Source organism: Xenopus laevis, chromosome 5L (genome assembly GCF_017654675.1).
Source record: "Xenopus laevis strain J_2021 chromosome 5L, Xenopus_laevis_v10.1, whole genome shotgun sequence".
In the NCBI taxonomy this organism is placed as follows: domain Eukaryota; kingdom Metazoa; phylum Chordata; class Amphibia; order Anura; family Pipidae; genus Xenopus; species Xenopus laevis.
Window position 1 is genome coordinate 107,800,435 of NC_054379.1, and position 17,620 is coordinate 107,818,054.

General features: G+C 35.7%; 1 protein-coding gene across 4 annotated transcripts in view; it reads left to right on the top strand.

Annotated features, from left to right (window-relative positions):
• dis3l2.L (DIS3-like exonuclease 2) overlaps positions 1 to 17,620 on the top strand; it is a 186,137-nt gene that overhangs the window by 98,075 nt on the left and 70,442 nt on the right. For all 4 annotated transcript variants that reach the window (XM_018241355.2, XM_018241354.2, XM_041563235.1 and 1 more), the window contains one exon: positions 7,829 to 7,908. In XM_018241355.2, the coding sequence (XP_018096844.1) occupies positions 7,829 to 7,908 (80 nt within the window). The remainder of the gene's footprint in view (positions 1 to 7,828; positions 7,909 to 17,620) is intronic.

The window sequence follows — 17,620 nt, forward strand, 5'->3', positions numbered from 1 at the left end:
ACATGTTCTGTACGGAGCAGCAAATATTACATTACGAGACATAAATGGGAACTACCTGTGGTTATTGGGTTTAAATACCACTTCAGAAAGCAAATGTTATTTTACCCATTATATTAAACTGCAGAAAAACTCAGTGTTTCAGTGTTGTACAGTATATGTGACTTATTAAACCATGGTAAAAATAATTCAGGTATATGCCTAAAAGTCCCCCAATAAGGTATACCGCTGCACCTTCATCAGTTTGTTACTGAAAAACTCTATTTACTAAAAACCATTAAGAAAAATATCAGCTAGCCATTAAAGAGCACAAGCTCAAGCTGATGGCCTGTAATTAAATTTAAAAAATTAAGTACCTTGCAAATTGTGTTAAACTATTGATGCGAAATATATTTTATTAGATAATTTAATCATTAAAACAATAACATTCTATGTTTGCTTTGTTTATTGTCAACGGGTTATAAACCCACAAAATTAAATAAAAGAAAATTTCATTTTAAGAAACTTTCCAATAAACTTTATGTACATTTAGATTTACTAAGGTTTGAGTGAATTTTCGAAGTACAAAGAGTTCGAATTTCGAAGTAATTATTTGGATACTTCGACCATCGAATAGGATACTACGACTTCGAATTGACTTCGGCATAGATTCTAAGTAAAAATCGTTCGAATATTCGACAATTGAAGTACTGACTTCAATACTTCGCCAAATTAAACTTGCCGAATTGCTATGTTAGCCTATGGGGACCTTCTACAAACTTTTTCTAAGTCTTTACACATCGAATAAAAATCCTTCAATTGTACGCTAAAATCACTCGAATCGTTCGATTCAACCGATTTAATCGTTCGATCGAACGATTTTTATTCGATTGCAGGATTGCCAAATTCGGTGAAAAAACTAAGAATTCGATATTTGAATTAGAAGTTTTTCAATTCGATGGTCGAATTTCGAAGTTTTTTGTACTTCGAAATTCGACCCTTGATAAATCTGCCCCATAGAGGCCTATTTATTAAAGGTTGGATTTTAGCAGTTTTAGAGGTTTTTGAAACCATGATTAAACTCACTAACTCTAAAACTATGAATGTCATATGACATTTATTAAAATTTCAGCATAGACAATGGAATAGAAGTTTATGCTGAACGATGCCCTAAAAAACACACATACACACATTCGGACAATTCCTAGTGAAAAAGAATATGAAAACTTCTAAAAGTCTGAATTAATTAAAAACGGTCCAATAAGGTCAGCATAGCTTTCATTGACTTCTATAGGAACCTTGACAACTTTTACCTGGCAAAGTTTCGTGTTGTTGGTTTTTGTGGTTTTTACATTTAACAAATCTCAAATTTTTAGAGCTTAAAAAAAATGGAAAGAGATTTGTGGAATTGTTGCTATTGCTTTTCTGCTGTCTCTGACTACATGGGGCTGATTTATCAATTTTCAAATTTAAACTTTTTTTGCACTAAAATTTGAATTATGGTTTCTAAAACGCAAATGTTTAATATTTATTAAGCGCAAAAATTTAAAATCTAAAAATTTGGCATCTAAAAGTTTATGTAGTCAATTGAAATTGTCCCAAGGCAAGTTTTTCTATTTTCTTTTTTTAACTTTTTATTTATATTAACAAAATACATTTCCCAATTTTACAAACACAAACCAAATCGTCCTTCCTAAGCCCCCTTTTGAGTGCCTGTTATTTTAATCTTGTAACATCTTCTAGCTTCTCTAGAGAGAGAGAATTGATTTCGGTCCAGGCCTTGGGCCGTTATCAAGATACAGCATGTGATTAAAACAAAAACTTTATACTCTTCTATGAGTCTCAACAGGAAATGAAGTCATGGTTGCTGGCACTCACGCCATTCGATCAGTTCGCCGGGTGCTAAACCAATTCAATATAAAGTCCAAAAATAAAAGGAAGCACTCACGGTATAAAGGTTGTTTGAAGTCCTCTACCGAATCATATAAACATCTACGCGTAAACCGCACCCTGGTAAAATAAGTAAGTCAAAATGGCATTGCATAGAATAATCATACAATATTGGTATACAATATCGTCTTCAAAGAATATCAAAATTTTCTTAACCATATGGCAAAAAACGAGAACCCTTGCTGTGGGGGAGATATTGAGTTATCTAATGGGATGAAAACTTTGTAAATAATCTCTGTACTTCCTAGTAATGCTTAAAAGCAGCCAGGAAAATGTGATCATAAAGAAAGGTTTGATTGATCTTGAGAGTACAGAGAATAGTAGAATGGGAAAGGGAGAGGAGCAGATTGTGGGTGTGAAAGCCCAAACATTGGCTGAAGTCTAAAAAACTTGATACCTCCCTGGGATTTCTTGCATTTCCACGCCATACGTTGCCAAATAAATTGGGGAAAAAAAGAAGGGAGAAAAAAAGTACAAGGGTTAGGGGTTTATGGAAAAAAATGGGTATATCTGTATCTTAAAGCATTCCCACTTTAAAAGCAATTTGGATCTGTCAATCTGAATGAAATAAATCGCAGTTATGTTTATATAAATCTGTAAATCCATTTATGCTATGTAACTAAAATTACATCGCTATTAAACATAATGCCGCTAATCTCAGTTTAAAATTACAACACAAAATAAAAGGCACCCACTCATATGCCACCGGCCTTTTAAAAGTAACGCCAGAAATGCAAATATGGGTATCGCTATTTTTACTTTTACAGTTTTTACAGTGTTCAGTTCTCTGAGAATTAACACTGGCTGTAATAGTTCTAAGGGACCACTGAGCAAACAGTAAAAATTAATTGGCACATAAACATTTGCTTCCTTTCAATTTTCCAGTTGCTTTGTCTCCCATGCTTTTTTTCTTCCTTCCATTGCTCTTCCAGGGAATACTTTTATTACTCTGAGCAGGATTTACTAATCATTTTTTTCAAGAGAAATCTGAGGCACAAGGTAACTTTAAAGCTGGAGCTCTCTCAAAATAGAAAACTAGAAAACAGTAAGCTATATATAGGACAACTTAAGTACATAGGTTCATAATGACCTGTCTTTCCCCACAAAGAATGGGGTCTCTCTTAAAATCTGGGCTGAACGATGCAAGAAACAGAGGAAATTACGAAGCCTTATGTTAATAAACCAAAGGATATTCACACGCTAGCTGTAGCAATCCTGCTGGGTATTACTTTTCAGAACTGTATTAACAGGTGTTTCATCACACTAAATTCATCTTTAAGCTCTCCTAATGCAAAGTAAGCGAGAAATGAGACCCACCATTGAGTGGCTTGTGCAGTTCCTTAGTATTTGATTATAGCGTTTTCTTTACGAACAGCAATTTGTGATGAATAAGTCTTGAACTCATTTATTGTTCTAACGTTTAATAGAGTACAGTGCATATCTTGATGCTGTTAAATGATTAATTTCTTATACATTTTCCAATGTTCGACATGTTCCAAGTCAGCCCATTATAAATAGATTTTAAAAAAAATCCAGAAAAAAGTCTGCTTATGCGGTTTTTTTCACAAATTAAAAGTATTTTGTTTAAATGTTATTTAATATAAGTGATTAGTGTCAACCAGTGGTATTGCAGTAAACCATTCCAGAATATGCACTCTACATAGGACTTTTACAACTTTAGAACAAATAAAGCATATATAAATTATTTAGTTTTTCTCTGTAATACTAAAACAGTACCTCGTACTTGATCCAATCTAATATATAATTAATCCTTATTGGAAGCAAAACCAGCCTATTTGGTTTATTTCATGTTTACATGATTTTCTAGTAGACTTAAGGCATGAAGTTCCAAACTACGGAAAGGAAATATCCATTATCCAGAAATCCCGGGTCCAGAGTATTCTGGTTAATAGGTCCCATACCTGTACAACATTCCCTAGCACTGAAAAGCCCCGCACGTTATTTGCGAATCTCCTCCTTACTGTATCTCTTACTACATGGCACTTAAATTGTCTATTTATGTTGTTCTCCCTGTGTTTACTCTATATTATAAAATTGTACACAGCTGCATATCCTAGTAATACTTTATAAATAGTCATACAGTCTATATGTGTGCAAGTAGAATAAGGAACGTTGTTTGGCAAATTGAGCATGGAACTTGCTCTGCTACATTGCCTTTAATGTCCATGTGTGGGTGAAGTGAGCAGCCAGTAATTGGGGAAGGTCGATTATTGGGGAGGGGTGCTTTTCCAATATGTTAATTGGGGTGTTCCCTGTCCTTTAAAGCAGAGCTTCCATGAGGTAAGGTATGTCGCAACATGGAGGGTAAACTGCTGAATTTATTCTAAAATTACTCCCATGAGCATAACATGCAACTTTTCAATAATATTGCATACACGTGGAGAATTGATTGGCTAGGTGAAAGCATTGTCATTTGTTAATCTGCCACCTTGATAGAAATATTTTTGTGAAGCCTACATTTTGTCTAATTGATATTAGTACTAGTCCTCACTAACATTTTTTGAATATTATAAACTTAACCAGTTTATAATGCAGTTGCTTACTTGCTTTGTGTATTGAGAGTTCTCCACTCAAATACTGAGAAGATGATGATGCTGGATGATGTGTTAACAGTCTGAAGACTGTTTTTCTCATTACTTTCTTTAGATCTTAGTAATTTCCACCTAACTTATCCTGACATTTCCGAGTTGCTGGACCTAGGTGCTTTTAAAGACTTGAAGTTCAGCCAGCCAGTTTCCATGTCATGAGAAATTGTATCACAGCGTTATTGCTGTTGCTTTGATTGCTTTTTTTGTTTTACTATCAGTTTTACTGTGTCTGCATACTCATGTTTTTGTATGTGTGTATATATAAAGTGTGTGTTTGTGTATAGAATGTATAGTGTGCACATACCATTTATTAGGTTGTTGGGATATAGGCTTTCTAAAGAACATCATCTTGGAGAATTGTAGACTTGCAGTTACAAGCTAGAAAAATATTTTGTATGTCTTTGTGCATATGTTTATGTGTAGGGTGTATAAATCTAGTGGTTTACATTTAGTCATTGGAATGTGCCTTTGGGAGTAATTGGTTATAAAGATAAAATTGGCTTAATAACTTAGATAATCCTGCCCTTGGAATCCTACCCTTGGAAACAGGGCGTGCTCAACACTGGCTTCCAATATCGGCCTTCCACTATGTAGGCTGGGTACCACAGCAGTTGGACAGCACTGATCTATGGGATTTGTTTTTTTGTAGCAGAATATTTTGTTTATCTAAAAGTTTGAAATGTACATAATAAACTCTCTTTCTAACCGAATAGAAGTTAATTCAGGTCTTTTGTTTCTTAAAAACCAAAACGTCTGTTTAGTGTTAATTTCCTTTTGACAGCAGGGTGTAAGTAAGTACCTATAATTGGCTGTGCAGACCTCAAACATGGACCTTCATCTTCAAGAGTTTATTATTCCAGTAGAGTAATATATTAGAAAGGACATTGTCGGTTTCCTCACCTAGAGCTGGACTAGCCATTGAAATCTAGGGTGTGTTCCTTCATTAAAAAATAAACACCTAAAATAAATTAAACAGAGTAGTCACGCTTCTAGAAACCTGAAGTTTGGTACTAACAAGCTTTTTCCATTTCACATTTCTGTGAAACAGCAGTGCGATTGTTGTTGCCTACAACCTAGAAAGAAATGTTGCATTTCTTTTTTATCTTCTGCACAAACATGACTATTTAATAGAACTTGTTTGGCTTTTGACAGTTATTAAGAGGATGCTTCTCCTTATTGGCTGATTCTAAGAAACTTTTCAATTGGCTTTCAAATTTTTTTTTTTTTTTTTTTAATTATTTAGTTTTTGAATGACTTGATTTCCTCTTTTTAGCTTTCAAATGTGGACCACAGATCCCATCTAAAAAACAAATGCGCTGTAAAACTACACATATAGGAGGTTATTTACTAAACCTCCTATTTTTTTTTCTCATCTGGCTTTTTGGGGCAAAAACTCAAATTTTGGTTGGGAAAACAAAACTCTGATACCCTGATGCTGCAAAAAGCCCAACTCTGAAAACCCGACATCTCAAACCTGTCCATGTTATGTATAAGTCAATGGCAGTTGTCCCTATACCAATTTAAAGATATTGTGGTCTGTGCTGGGTTTTAGAATGCTTAACTACCAAACAGCATAGCTGAGTTGTTTGCAGCAAGCAGCTTGGCAAAAAATAGTTTTATCATTTGTCATTTTAATAATACCTCTTTATGAATAAAACCTTTAAAATATATATTATTCCATTCTGTTGTAAGGTATTGAACATTCATTTTTGTAACTAAACCCTCTACGTAAATCATACCAGTATTGTAAACCCATGGAGAATTCTATTCCTATTCTATTAGCAGGCCAAAAGCAGATGCAATCTGGACCAGATTCTTTAGAATCATTACTTAGCCTTTCTCCCAGCACCCCCATATGCTATTATTTTTCTAGCTTTGTTTCTCGGTCATTTTGTATGTGGTATCACAGAGTAAACTAATTCTTCCATAGTAGTACTGATGTTGCCTAAGTTCTGTTTAGCATTGTCAGTATCTTTGTGCATTGGGCAGAAAAGAACATTTTACATTTAGTTATTCTGACATTTGTTTTGACATTCATTTTCCTCTCACAACAGGTTGCTCCTTGAGGTTTTATTTTTTTAATGTACAGAAATTTCTTGTCATGTCAAGTTGATTTTGTTAAGTGGATACCACTAGACTGATTTAGCTACTGAAGTAACTTAAGAAACCAAAACCCCAGGCAAGCATCGGGAATCTGTAGATAGCTAATAAAATAAAAGTAATAATAATCTGGATGCATCAAATCCACTATTTTGGATTCGGCCAAACCCCCGAATCCTTCGCGAAAGATTCGGTCAAATACCGAACTGAATCATAATTTGCATATGCAAATTAGGAGTGGGAAAGTTTTTTACTTCTTTGTTTTGTGACAAAAAGTCACAATTTTCCTCCCTGCCCCTCATTTTCATATGCAAATTAGGGTTTGGCTGGGCAGAAGGATTCATTCGAATCCTGCTGAAAAAGGCCGAATCCTGAACCAAATCCTGGATTCGGTGCATCCCTAAATAATAATAATAATAAATAAAATAATAATAAGGTGGACAATTGAAATGTTTTGTGGAATAACCAATAAAAAAATAAAAAAAAAACCAAAAAAAAAAAACCATTTGGGTTGAGTTACATGCTTTAAAATTGGGTGATCTTCAACCTCTTGGGTATTTACAAATAATACAGCCCGATACAGGTATGAGGTTTTTTTTTTTTTGGTTATTTTGGGACAATGGGTATTTCCATTACTTGGATCACAATACCTTACCTACTAGATATAAAAACACGTAAACTTTATAAAGAAAAAAAAAAATTGTTTTGCCACCAGGAAACCTGTTCCTAATTACGAAATGGCTCCAATAAACTCCATTTTATCCAAATAATCCCAAGTTTTTAAAAATTTCCTTTTACTCTGTAATAGAACAGTACCTTGTACTTGATGCAAACTAAGATATAATTAATCCTTAAAACCAGTCTATTGGGTTTATTTACATGATTTTCTAGTAGACATATCGAGATCCAAATTCTGGAAAGATCCATTATCCGGAAAACCCTAGGTTCTGAGCATTCTGGATGTACCAACAAAATAATGTTAAATAAAGTTATTGCTTAAAATGGCCCATAACATACTATGTTTCTGTGATTTATGGATAGATTTTCTGGCTAATAGGTCCAATACCCATGTTGTGAACTCCAAGTAGAAGATGATATTCATTTTAGCCTTACTGTTGATTTACTTCTATTTGTGTTTGTTTAATGGATTTCTCATTACATACCTGTAATGCCCCTTATTGATTTCTTTACAGGAATGAATGCATTTTCACCATTGATCCTGCCACTGCAAGGGACCTCGATGATGCTTTATCATGCAAATCACTTCCAGATGGTAAGCATATAATGTGCTTTAGTGTCTTCTGTCAGGCCATAAACTACAGTGTATGATGTTAAAAACCAATCAGATCATGTAGTAACAAGACTGAAACCTACATGGGGATTTACGATGTTAAATTGCCTATTTAAATCTGTCAGCATAATACCTTTCATATGTTCATAGCCAGCTTTCGTATGTTGGATCTGTACTACTGGCTGATTTTTATATATATTTTAAGACAAGTCTGTAGAAGAGCAAATTTTTTCTTAGAAAACTAAAGTGAAGGGACACTGTGCCTTAAGAATTTTCTGCTAAATTGTGCTAAGCAAATAAAGAGGACAGCTAAGCCTGATATAGTCCATAGATACTGTACTTTCAACTGGCCATAACCAAAACAGCAAAAATGACATCCTGTTTGAGGGTAGCTTATTATCAATGATGTTGTGAAGTACAAGTTGCCCTCAACCTGATTTCTGCTTAAAAACACTGATGCACTTTGGTGCACTTTTTAGGAAAAAAATCTTGGACTGAGAGCTTCTCATAGTGTCTCTTGTTGCCTTACATTAACTGATGATTCAAACCTAGATTGCCATGCTGCTAGAGTAGTTACTAATTTTATGAAAACACAATCAATCTATTAAGAAATTAAAACCTCGCTTCTTTAATTGTGTGAATGTTAAGGAAATGGAGGTGACATTGTCCACTTAATAGTTTGAGTGCTGTAATTATTGAACCCATTGTGCTGAAAATGCTGCTCTTTTGTGTGACTATCCCTAAGCACATTTTATTTTCAGAATGTTGGGATTTCTTACACCAGGGATAAACAGCTGTACAGTAGAGACCTGGAGTCAGAACCTTATGCAGTAGCCAAATACAGGGTTATCTGGATATGCTGCCAGGCTACCAGCATGGGGGGGAAAAAAGCAAAGTCAGCATTGGAGTCTGCAAAGTTATTTCTTAAGTTCTTTCTCCATCTGCTTCTGATGCTTGTTATTCAGTCAATTCTGTACTGATGTCATTGCTTAAGACGCTGCACCCAGATGCCTGCTTTCAATACAAAGAGATGCCAGCGCCATTACATCGCACGGCAGCTATAGTGAGTTCTGGCTACAAGCCAGGCATGATGTCTGCCCCAAAAGTCTGTTTTCTTTTAATCCTCTTAAAAATAGATCATTTTGTTATTTCATATATTTCAGATACCTAATTGTATTTATGGGGTTAAAGAAAACAGTTGTCTATTATCCATATCTCCTCTTTGGCAGTAAGGATGTGGCCACCTGGGGTCTTATGATATCATTTAGGACATTTCCAATACTGTGTTATGTTGACATTTTTCAGAAATAGCGTAAACCATTCTGGGAAATGAAAACCATGCCTTTTAATTGTGGCCCAGGTTTAGCATGTACATACAAGCAACTTAAATACTAACGCTACACACACACACACACACACACACACACACACACACACACACACACACACACACACACACACCACACACACACACACACACACACACACACACACACACACACACACACACACACACACACACACACCACACACACACACACACACACACACACACACACACACACACACACACACACACACACACACACACACACACACACACACACACCACCCCCCCCAACAAAAGAGGGACAAAAATGTTTTTTCGCACGTAGTGCAGCAAACTTGTTTGGCCACGCCCCTTTCTGTGGTCACACCCCCTAATTACCATGTTCGTTTTACAAAATTTGGCAGGTTATAAAAGTTTGATAATATTTCTCCTTATCTAAACAGTTTTTTTTGTGTCTCAAAATTGTTACAAAGTATCTTATTTGCACCTGTTAGCTGTTCTGTGCTCTCTGCTAAAAGCCAATCAAGTTAGAAACTTTGTTTCTTTTTCTGCCTGTTCATTGCAGAGAAAGTAGGGACTGCGGGTTGAGCTGTCAAAAGAGGGACTGTGAGCTGTCAAAAGAGGGACTGTCCCTCCAAAATACACGCACACACACACACACTCACTCTGATGGGAAGTTATGCTGCCATTCAGTAGAAAGAAAGGTTTCTTAACTGTTTACTGCCTAATATTAGTTCTCATTATGCTTTCCTAAATGCCACTTTTTATTTCCTTCAGTGACTCCTCTCCTAGTTATGCAATACCTTTGCTCACTTTAATGCTGCCATTTTTTTGCTCTCCACTTCATTTCCTCCTGTGGTTTGGACCATAGTGTTCAGAAGAAGAAAAGTGATTACATTGAGAGCATGCACAGGACTATGGATCTTTGGTGCGTGCATGCTCTGGCCCAGGCTTGGGCTATTTTCAAGCAAGGAAATGTAGTGATGTTCTCCTAGTTCTGCCCATTTGGCCTGTGAATGGATCTGACCAATAATTAATAGTTTGAACCAAATATGGCAAAATTGAAAACACTTTTCAGCTGCCACTGGCCTTATGCTCTTCTCTACAGGATACATTTACTCATATTTGAACAGTGTTTGGACAGCTTAACCATTGAACTCACTGAGCATAAGTTCTTGTCATACAATAGTTATAATCACAAAAGACAAACTAAATACTGTATTGGTGGTGTTTGGACACACATGGTAATGTGACAGATGATAATGCAGAAATGGAATAGTATTTGATTTTTTTTAAAAAAAATATTATGTTTGGATGGGCACTAATACTATTGTAAGCAGAATATACCTTAGAACAGTGATCCCCAACCAGTAGCTCGAAAGCAACATGTTGCTCCCCAACCCCTTGGATGTTGCTCCCAGTGGCCTCAAATCAGGTGCTCATTTTTGAATTCCTGGCTTGGAGACAAGATTTGGTTGTATAAAAACCAGATTTACTGCAAAACAGAGTCTCCTGTAGGCTGCCAGTCCACAAAGGGGCTACCAATAGCCAATCACATCTTTCATGCTTGTGTTGCTCCCCAACTCTTTTACATCTGAATGTTGCTCATGGGTGAAAAAGGTTGGGTACCCCTGCCTTAGAATTACATTTTCTTTTATTATGCTGTTAAAAAAGGTATTTGAGTGGAGTTCCCCTTTTGTATATTAATTGTACCTTTGTCTTTATTTTCCCAAGCTTCTATGAACCTATTGCTGGCTTATTAAAGCCTAGCACCCAGAGTATACAACATAACATCATTAAGGGGCCATTGCCAGCACCATCGGGGTCTAAAATACTCCATTAGCAGTGTTCTTAAACTCATCACAACATAATGTGCTTAAGTAAGATTTCAGCTAGGATCTCACATAAATAAAAAGTGAAATACGTTAGTGATATGATAAACAAAAGGAACACCAAGAGCCCCAATAGTGTAATATGTATTGGTAAGGGATAATGAAATAAGAGTAGATAACATATACTCACAAACCAAGGTTACCAATAGGCAACCACTGTAAAGGCAGGTGGGGAGATTGTCCTGACCCCACTCAGGATTAAGAAGTCGCTCTCTGTAGATAGAAAAAGGGGTATCAACCCTCCACCCAGGGTGGACTTAGTATTGTATAAAAAGAACAGAGGCGCCAAGGATATAAACGAGTTTAAAAACCAAAACTTGGTAATCAGAGGAGGCAGTAGTGGACTTACCTCCTCCAAGCAGACACACAACGACTGTAATTAAGCAGTCAAAATTTATTAACGAACTCCAATCAGTGCAACGCGTTTCACGGGCACAGACCCGCTTCTTCAGGCAATAAACAGGAGTTACAGCTGTGAATTTCAGAGACCAAAGTGACAAATAGTATGCTTATTCATCAAAACAAAAGCTTTTTTAGTATTACAAAAATATGTATGGTAGTCATTATTCTGGGATAAAGGTATGGTGTAGGGATTGGTTAGCTATTAAAAAAATGGGGAGGTTTTGGGATATACCAACGTAAAGGTTGATAGGTATTAGAGGATATAACAAGTTAGTGATATGATGTTAATAATTGTTAAATGGAGAGTATATATTTTGTATAGCAAGGGACAACTTGCTTGTTTATAGTCTGTACAGAGAAGTACCATAAAGCCATACCAGCATACATACCCACTTATAGGAAGTACAGTTCTGAAGAATAAAGAAAATAGTGGGTAACCTCTTTATTTCTGTTGGTGCTTTCTTTAAAAATGTATAAAAGGAAACCCTGATTAACTGGTACCAATATGTTAGAGTCGATTCACTGGTGTGTGCTTGGACCGGAGCTTCTTTCAGGAAAAAATGCACCAACCTTACCTCTCCTCCTTAGTGCAGGCTTAGGGGCAGATTTATCAGGGGTTGAAAAGTAAATTGGAATTCGAATTTTTGAGTTTCTAAATGCACACAGTCAAATTTTAAATGTGAGATGTGAAATTCAAATGTGAGATTTATCACTACTCGACCATGGAAACAGTCCTACTTCAGATATTCGCCACCAAAAACCTGCCAAGTTCATGTACAAGTCAATGGCGAGGTCTGTTGAGCCATTTGGAGATGTTCATAGCCTTTCTGACATTCAAGGTTTTTTTTCGGGAGACAAATTTGATTAGAAGAATCAAATACAAATAAAATACGATTCAAATTATCGGGTCGTAACCATTCAATCGAATATTATACATTCTAATTTTTTTTTTTTTTTTTTCTACCGTAAGTATATTCAAATTAAAAAAATCCACATGAATTTGAAAATCGACCCTTGATAAACGGGCCTCTCAAACTTATGCATGCAGGAAGTGAGACTTTTGGGAAAGGTATTTAAGATGGAGGTGATGCTCAGGCGGGTGCATTTTTCTCCCTAACATGAGCAATAGCCTAACCACATTCCTAATATGTTGGCAGTTCCCAGTGAATTAGGGTTTTATTGAAACTTTAATATGAGGTTGAAAAGTGAAAATATTCAAGCCATCATAGGCATATTTGAAATAGAGTTATATAGGTCATAGCTACCTGTTACAAAAGCATTTGATATTTTAACCTTCATTTAAGAATTATCTCCATCATTTAGACCTTTGGGCCCAGCAAGGGTATTCTATGCCAACATAACTGGAATCGGATTGCATTTAGACTCTGTTCAGATCTTATCTGAGCTAATCAGAGTGAGATATGATGCAAGATAAGTAGAACTAAAAAAGTTGTTTTTCCATATTTAATAAGTAAACCATTTGTTTGATTACAATGGAGGATATATAGAAAAAGTTCAGTTACTTGTACCAGGTTTGTTCCAACTCCCCATTTTTGACCATGGACTTAGAAATGCCCACAATGAGTAGCTAATTGGGTGATATGATAGTCTGAGAAAAGTTAGTGTTAAGAATTATTAAAATCTTACACATGGACATTTATAACCGACTACAAATTGTTTGTAAGGGGTAATATTCTACTCTAATCTAATTTTGTGGCTTTCTTTGTATTAAAGGGCAACTAAAGTCTAAAATAGAATAATGCTAGAAATGCTGTATTTTGTATACTAAATATAAACATGAACTTACTGCACCAGCAGCCTAATAAGACAAATGATTTATGCTTTCAAAGTTGGCGCAGGGGGCTGTCATCTTGTAACTTTGTTAGACATTTCTGCAATATCAAGACTCGCACATGCTCAGTGTGGTCTGGGCTTCAGTTGGGAGGTTAAGCTTAGGGATCGTCATAAATTATCAAAACAGCACAAGTCAAATAATATCTGCCATAGAAGCCAATACAGCAAGACTGATTAATAATCATAATATAGAGACTGCACTGCGTCTCTGGATACAAATCTCTACAGGGAATCCAACAATGGTGCTCGAGTTCTGGGAAGTAAGGTGGGGGGCTCCCCCTGCCATTTGAAAGTATGATCGTTTTCCTGCACAGCAGTTGGGGACCATCTGACAATTCCTATCAACAGCAGTAAAAGAAGGGGGAATTGCACTGCATACAGTCAGGTTTATGATAAAAACTGTAGACATCTTTTAATTAAAGTATATTTGAGATAGATTTCTTTTTCATTAAAGAAAGTAAAAATGGGATTTTATATTTTTGCCTTTACATGCCCTTTAATCAAGCACCTTCACAGGTGAATTTCAAGGGGGTTGATCTCTCCATATTGCAAACATTCTTTGTAGGAACCAGTTAAAACTACTTTAGTGAGCTATCATGTGACCCTGGCCTCAGGGTTCTTAAACATGGGTGGTCCTACATGCTTTCATTTCTTGAGTTCCAATGTATGGGAATGCTGGAGCTAACTGATTGAGTTTCCTTTATGGTGATTGTACCCATGGGAGCACATATAAATTCTGCATGCACATTAAATTAGTCACACAAAATGTAATCTGCGTTCAATGTTTACATACGATCCTGTGGGTATAGATCCCAACTGACTTAAACCAGCACAAAAATCACTACATAGGAGAGCAATCTCCCAAAGTATTAGAGCCCTTAAGAACCAGGATTTGCACTAAAACACTAGCGGATTCAGTACTATATGATAAGCTCTAACATAAAACCTTGTTCATAATTTTTTGCATTGGGACAAACACTGAATCTTCCATAAAAGATTCTGCGGAATCTTAGGGTGAGTCCGTTATAAATTTGTATTCAGTTTGTCTTAAGTGTGGGCTGATCTTGCCGAAAGGAACCAGTTTCCGCTGAATCCTGAATTAAATGCTGGACTCCCTGCATCCCCAATTAAATTTTTTTTTTAAACCACAGTCAACTGAAGTCTCTTTGCCTCCAGAATTAACACGATATAGAAAATGCATTATTTGTTAAGACTGCATGTAAAATTAGATACAAATACATTTATGCTGTATGCATGAGGCTGAATTAAATAATTAAGCTTTTCTTGGGGGAGGGGGGCAATATAGTCTGTGTAGTCTACTCATCAGGGAATATGAACAAAAGTTAGATGAGTGAGTTGGTGAATAAATTGATTAAAGAGATAATCCTTTCTAATTTATCCAGCAACAGGAGATTGCACTTTATTTTATCTTGCAATCTCTAGTTTCTTCTGATCACATCATGGTACGTATCTTAGCCTGTATGCTCTCATGCAAAATGCATTCAGAATATGGTCATCATGTGCTCTCCTTTCTTAGAAAAATAAATGTTCATTGATTTATGACTTTAGTTAGATTGGTGACCTTTCCACTATAGTCAACAATGTAACTTTCTTTGGTTGGCATAAATTGGGGCTTTTTCTATCATAAACACCTTTTACTACATATCTTTTTGGCCGAGTTCTAGGATTTTGGCAAAATTAGTGATTGGGTGAACGGTAGGCATTCTGTCAACCCTGTAAATAAGCTTGTACTGCGAATTATTCAGCAGACCGCTTATAGTTCATGGTTGAGAGAAATAGTTTTGCCCAGATAAATATTTGCAAGGGTCATATACTTTTTTGAAAGCCTTTTTTGTAATTGCATTGCATTCATATGTAATTGCATTCATACGTAATTCAATGTAATGTAGGTGCTGTGGGAGTTATGTAAGGCTTGTTCCGGTCCAGCATTTCATAGTGATCTGTTAACATTTGCTGATCAAGTTCAGAATAATGAAACAATGATGTAGTTGATTTTAAGTGGTTACTAGACCGGATATTTTACCAGTATTACTGTGTAACCCATAATGAATTCTGGAGTTTACGATTTAATAGTAATAATGTATCCAACAGCTTTTCTCCATGGTGTAAAACAAAGCAACAGGGATACTGCACAACAGAGGTAACCACTTTTTTGATAAAGGATTTATTCTTCAGAACAAAAATATGGTTGCTTTAGCAGACCTATTCCTACAGCAGTAAGCATGTGTAGCATGTAAATGTCAGTGTGCAATGCTTCTGAGTAAGTAAAGCTTGTTGCTTATGTCTTCAAATTGTGTGACAAAATGTTATAACATATCGTAGAGATTAACATATCACTTAAACATGTTATTAAACCTGAACTCTGTTTTATTACTTTATTTATTGTTATGAATACATATTTATAAAGCTGCAGTGCTGTACATTATACATGTTTACACATAGGACATACATAAACGATGAAAGAAGTAAAGTGGGCTCATCATTATTGTGTATAGGATTGAGCATTTGCTACTTTGTAAAGTCTGCTAAATTCAGACCACGAAACAAGCACAGATGTGGAAATTGCCAAACTGCAGAAACCCTGGGATTTTCAATCCTGCTTTAGGGTTTAAATCGAAATAAAACTGGAAAAACATGTGTCAAAGTTAACCTTTAGGTAACCGATCTTCTTCCCTGCAGCAGTAACAGTTAAGCTCTTGACTTTACTGTCAAAGTGTGAGTTTGAAATTTTTTGTTTTCAGGCGTTGGCCATCCCGTCCTGAGTTCTTACTGTTCACATTATGTAAATATATGTAACTAAATATTTACTTGGGGCTTTTATTAAAGGCCCTGGGATCTCAGGGGTCTGCTAAAGGCTCCCCACCACAGGGGGATATCCTGATCCTTGCAGTTTGTTTGGATTGGCTGCCTGTGCCTGTTATCTCATGTCATGAGATCGTTCTCAGTTTGTCGGTTGTCTAACCCAGCTCAGAAAGTTCAGGCGGATAACACCAGGTTTATTAAATTAGGATTCTGAGTAATGCTGACACCAGCTAACAAATTCAATGCTGCAGAGAGAGAGATGTGCTGCATAGCAAGGAAAAGGTTAAAAGTACATTTATGTAAATCAATGTTTTTTTCCGGTATGTTAATGACCAGACATCACAATAATAGCCATTACGAACAGTCTGTGCATGGTAATGTAGTACAAACAACAAAAAAGCAGAATATAGTGTAGAATTTTTTTGAAAAATTATCCACTTAACACCATATGTTGGAATAGGGAAAATGCAATGTGCTATATTACTTCCCCTTTAAACATTCACTCTTTCAACTAAACATTTACAGGGGAAGTAATATAACACAGAAGTAAAAATAGTTTGAATATTCGACCATTCGATAATCGAAGTACTGTCTCTTTAAAAAAAAAACTTTGACTTCAACACAGTTAACAGGACTAAGGGGGCTAACTTTTTTCCTCTCCTATATATTTTTTTATGGTAATGTAGTAAACTGTTGTTGATAGGCATTGGCACAATAATAATACATGCGAATGTTGTATGATGAGAATACTTTTTTCTCCTTTTTCTCACTTTTCTCTTTCTTTAGCCCATCCTGAGTTCTGCATTCATCTCTTTGCAGTATAGAATTATGATAGATGCAGAACTAACTGTATACAGTCATAAGGTAGATCCGTATTCCTGAAAGTTGTGTAAAGCAAGGGGTAAACACTTCTGTTATCTAATACTGCAGTATTGACTTATTCTGCATGTTTATTCTTCATGTTTACAGAACCAATAGTGTAAGGTAAAAATGCAAAGTACAAGATAAACCAAGAACGCTTGCTATTTTCTGAAACATTGCAGATCCAATGAACAGAAACATAGGTTAGAAGCAGTGGCAGTAATACTTCACCAGGTTTAAAAAAATTCAATGCATTCAACTTAAATGAAAATGCTCTAGATGAAAATCAGTTACTATAGGACTTTTTCTCCAGGTTAGGAAATTGTCCAGTTTATGCTAAAGAGAACCAGCAAAACCCCCCAGATAGAACACTGAGCTGTGAAATGGATTATATTTTGAATATACCCTAATTTTTATCAGCTGATCTTGTTTTCATGGAAAAAGCTTATAAACACTAAAAATGGCACCAAAGCACACCAGGCATTTGTTCCATCTACCTTTTTCCACCAGAGGAAGAACTCCTGTCACTACC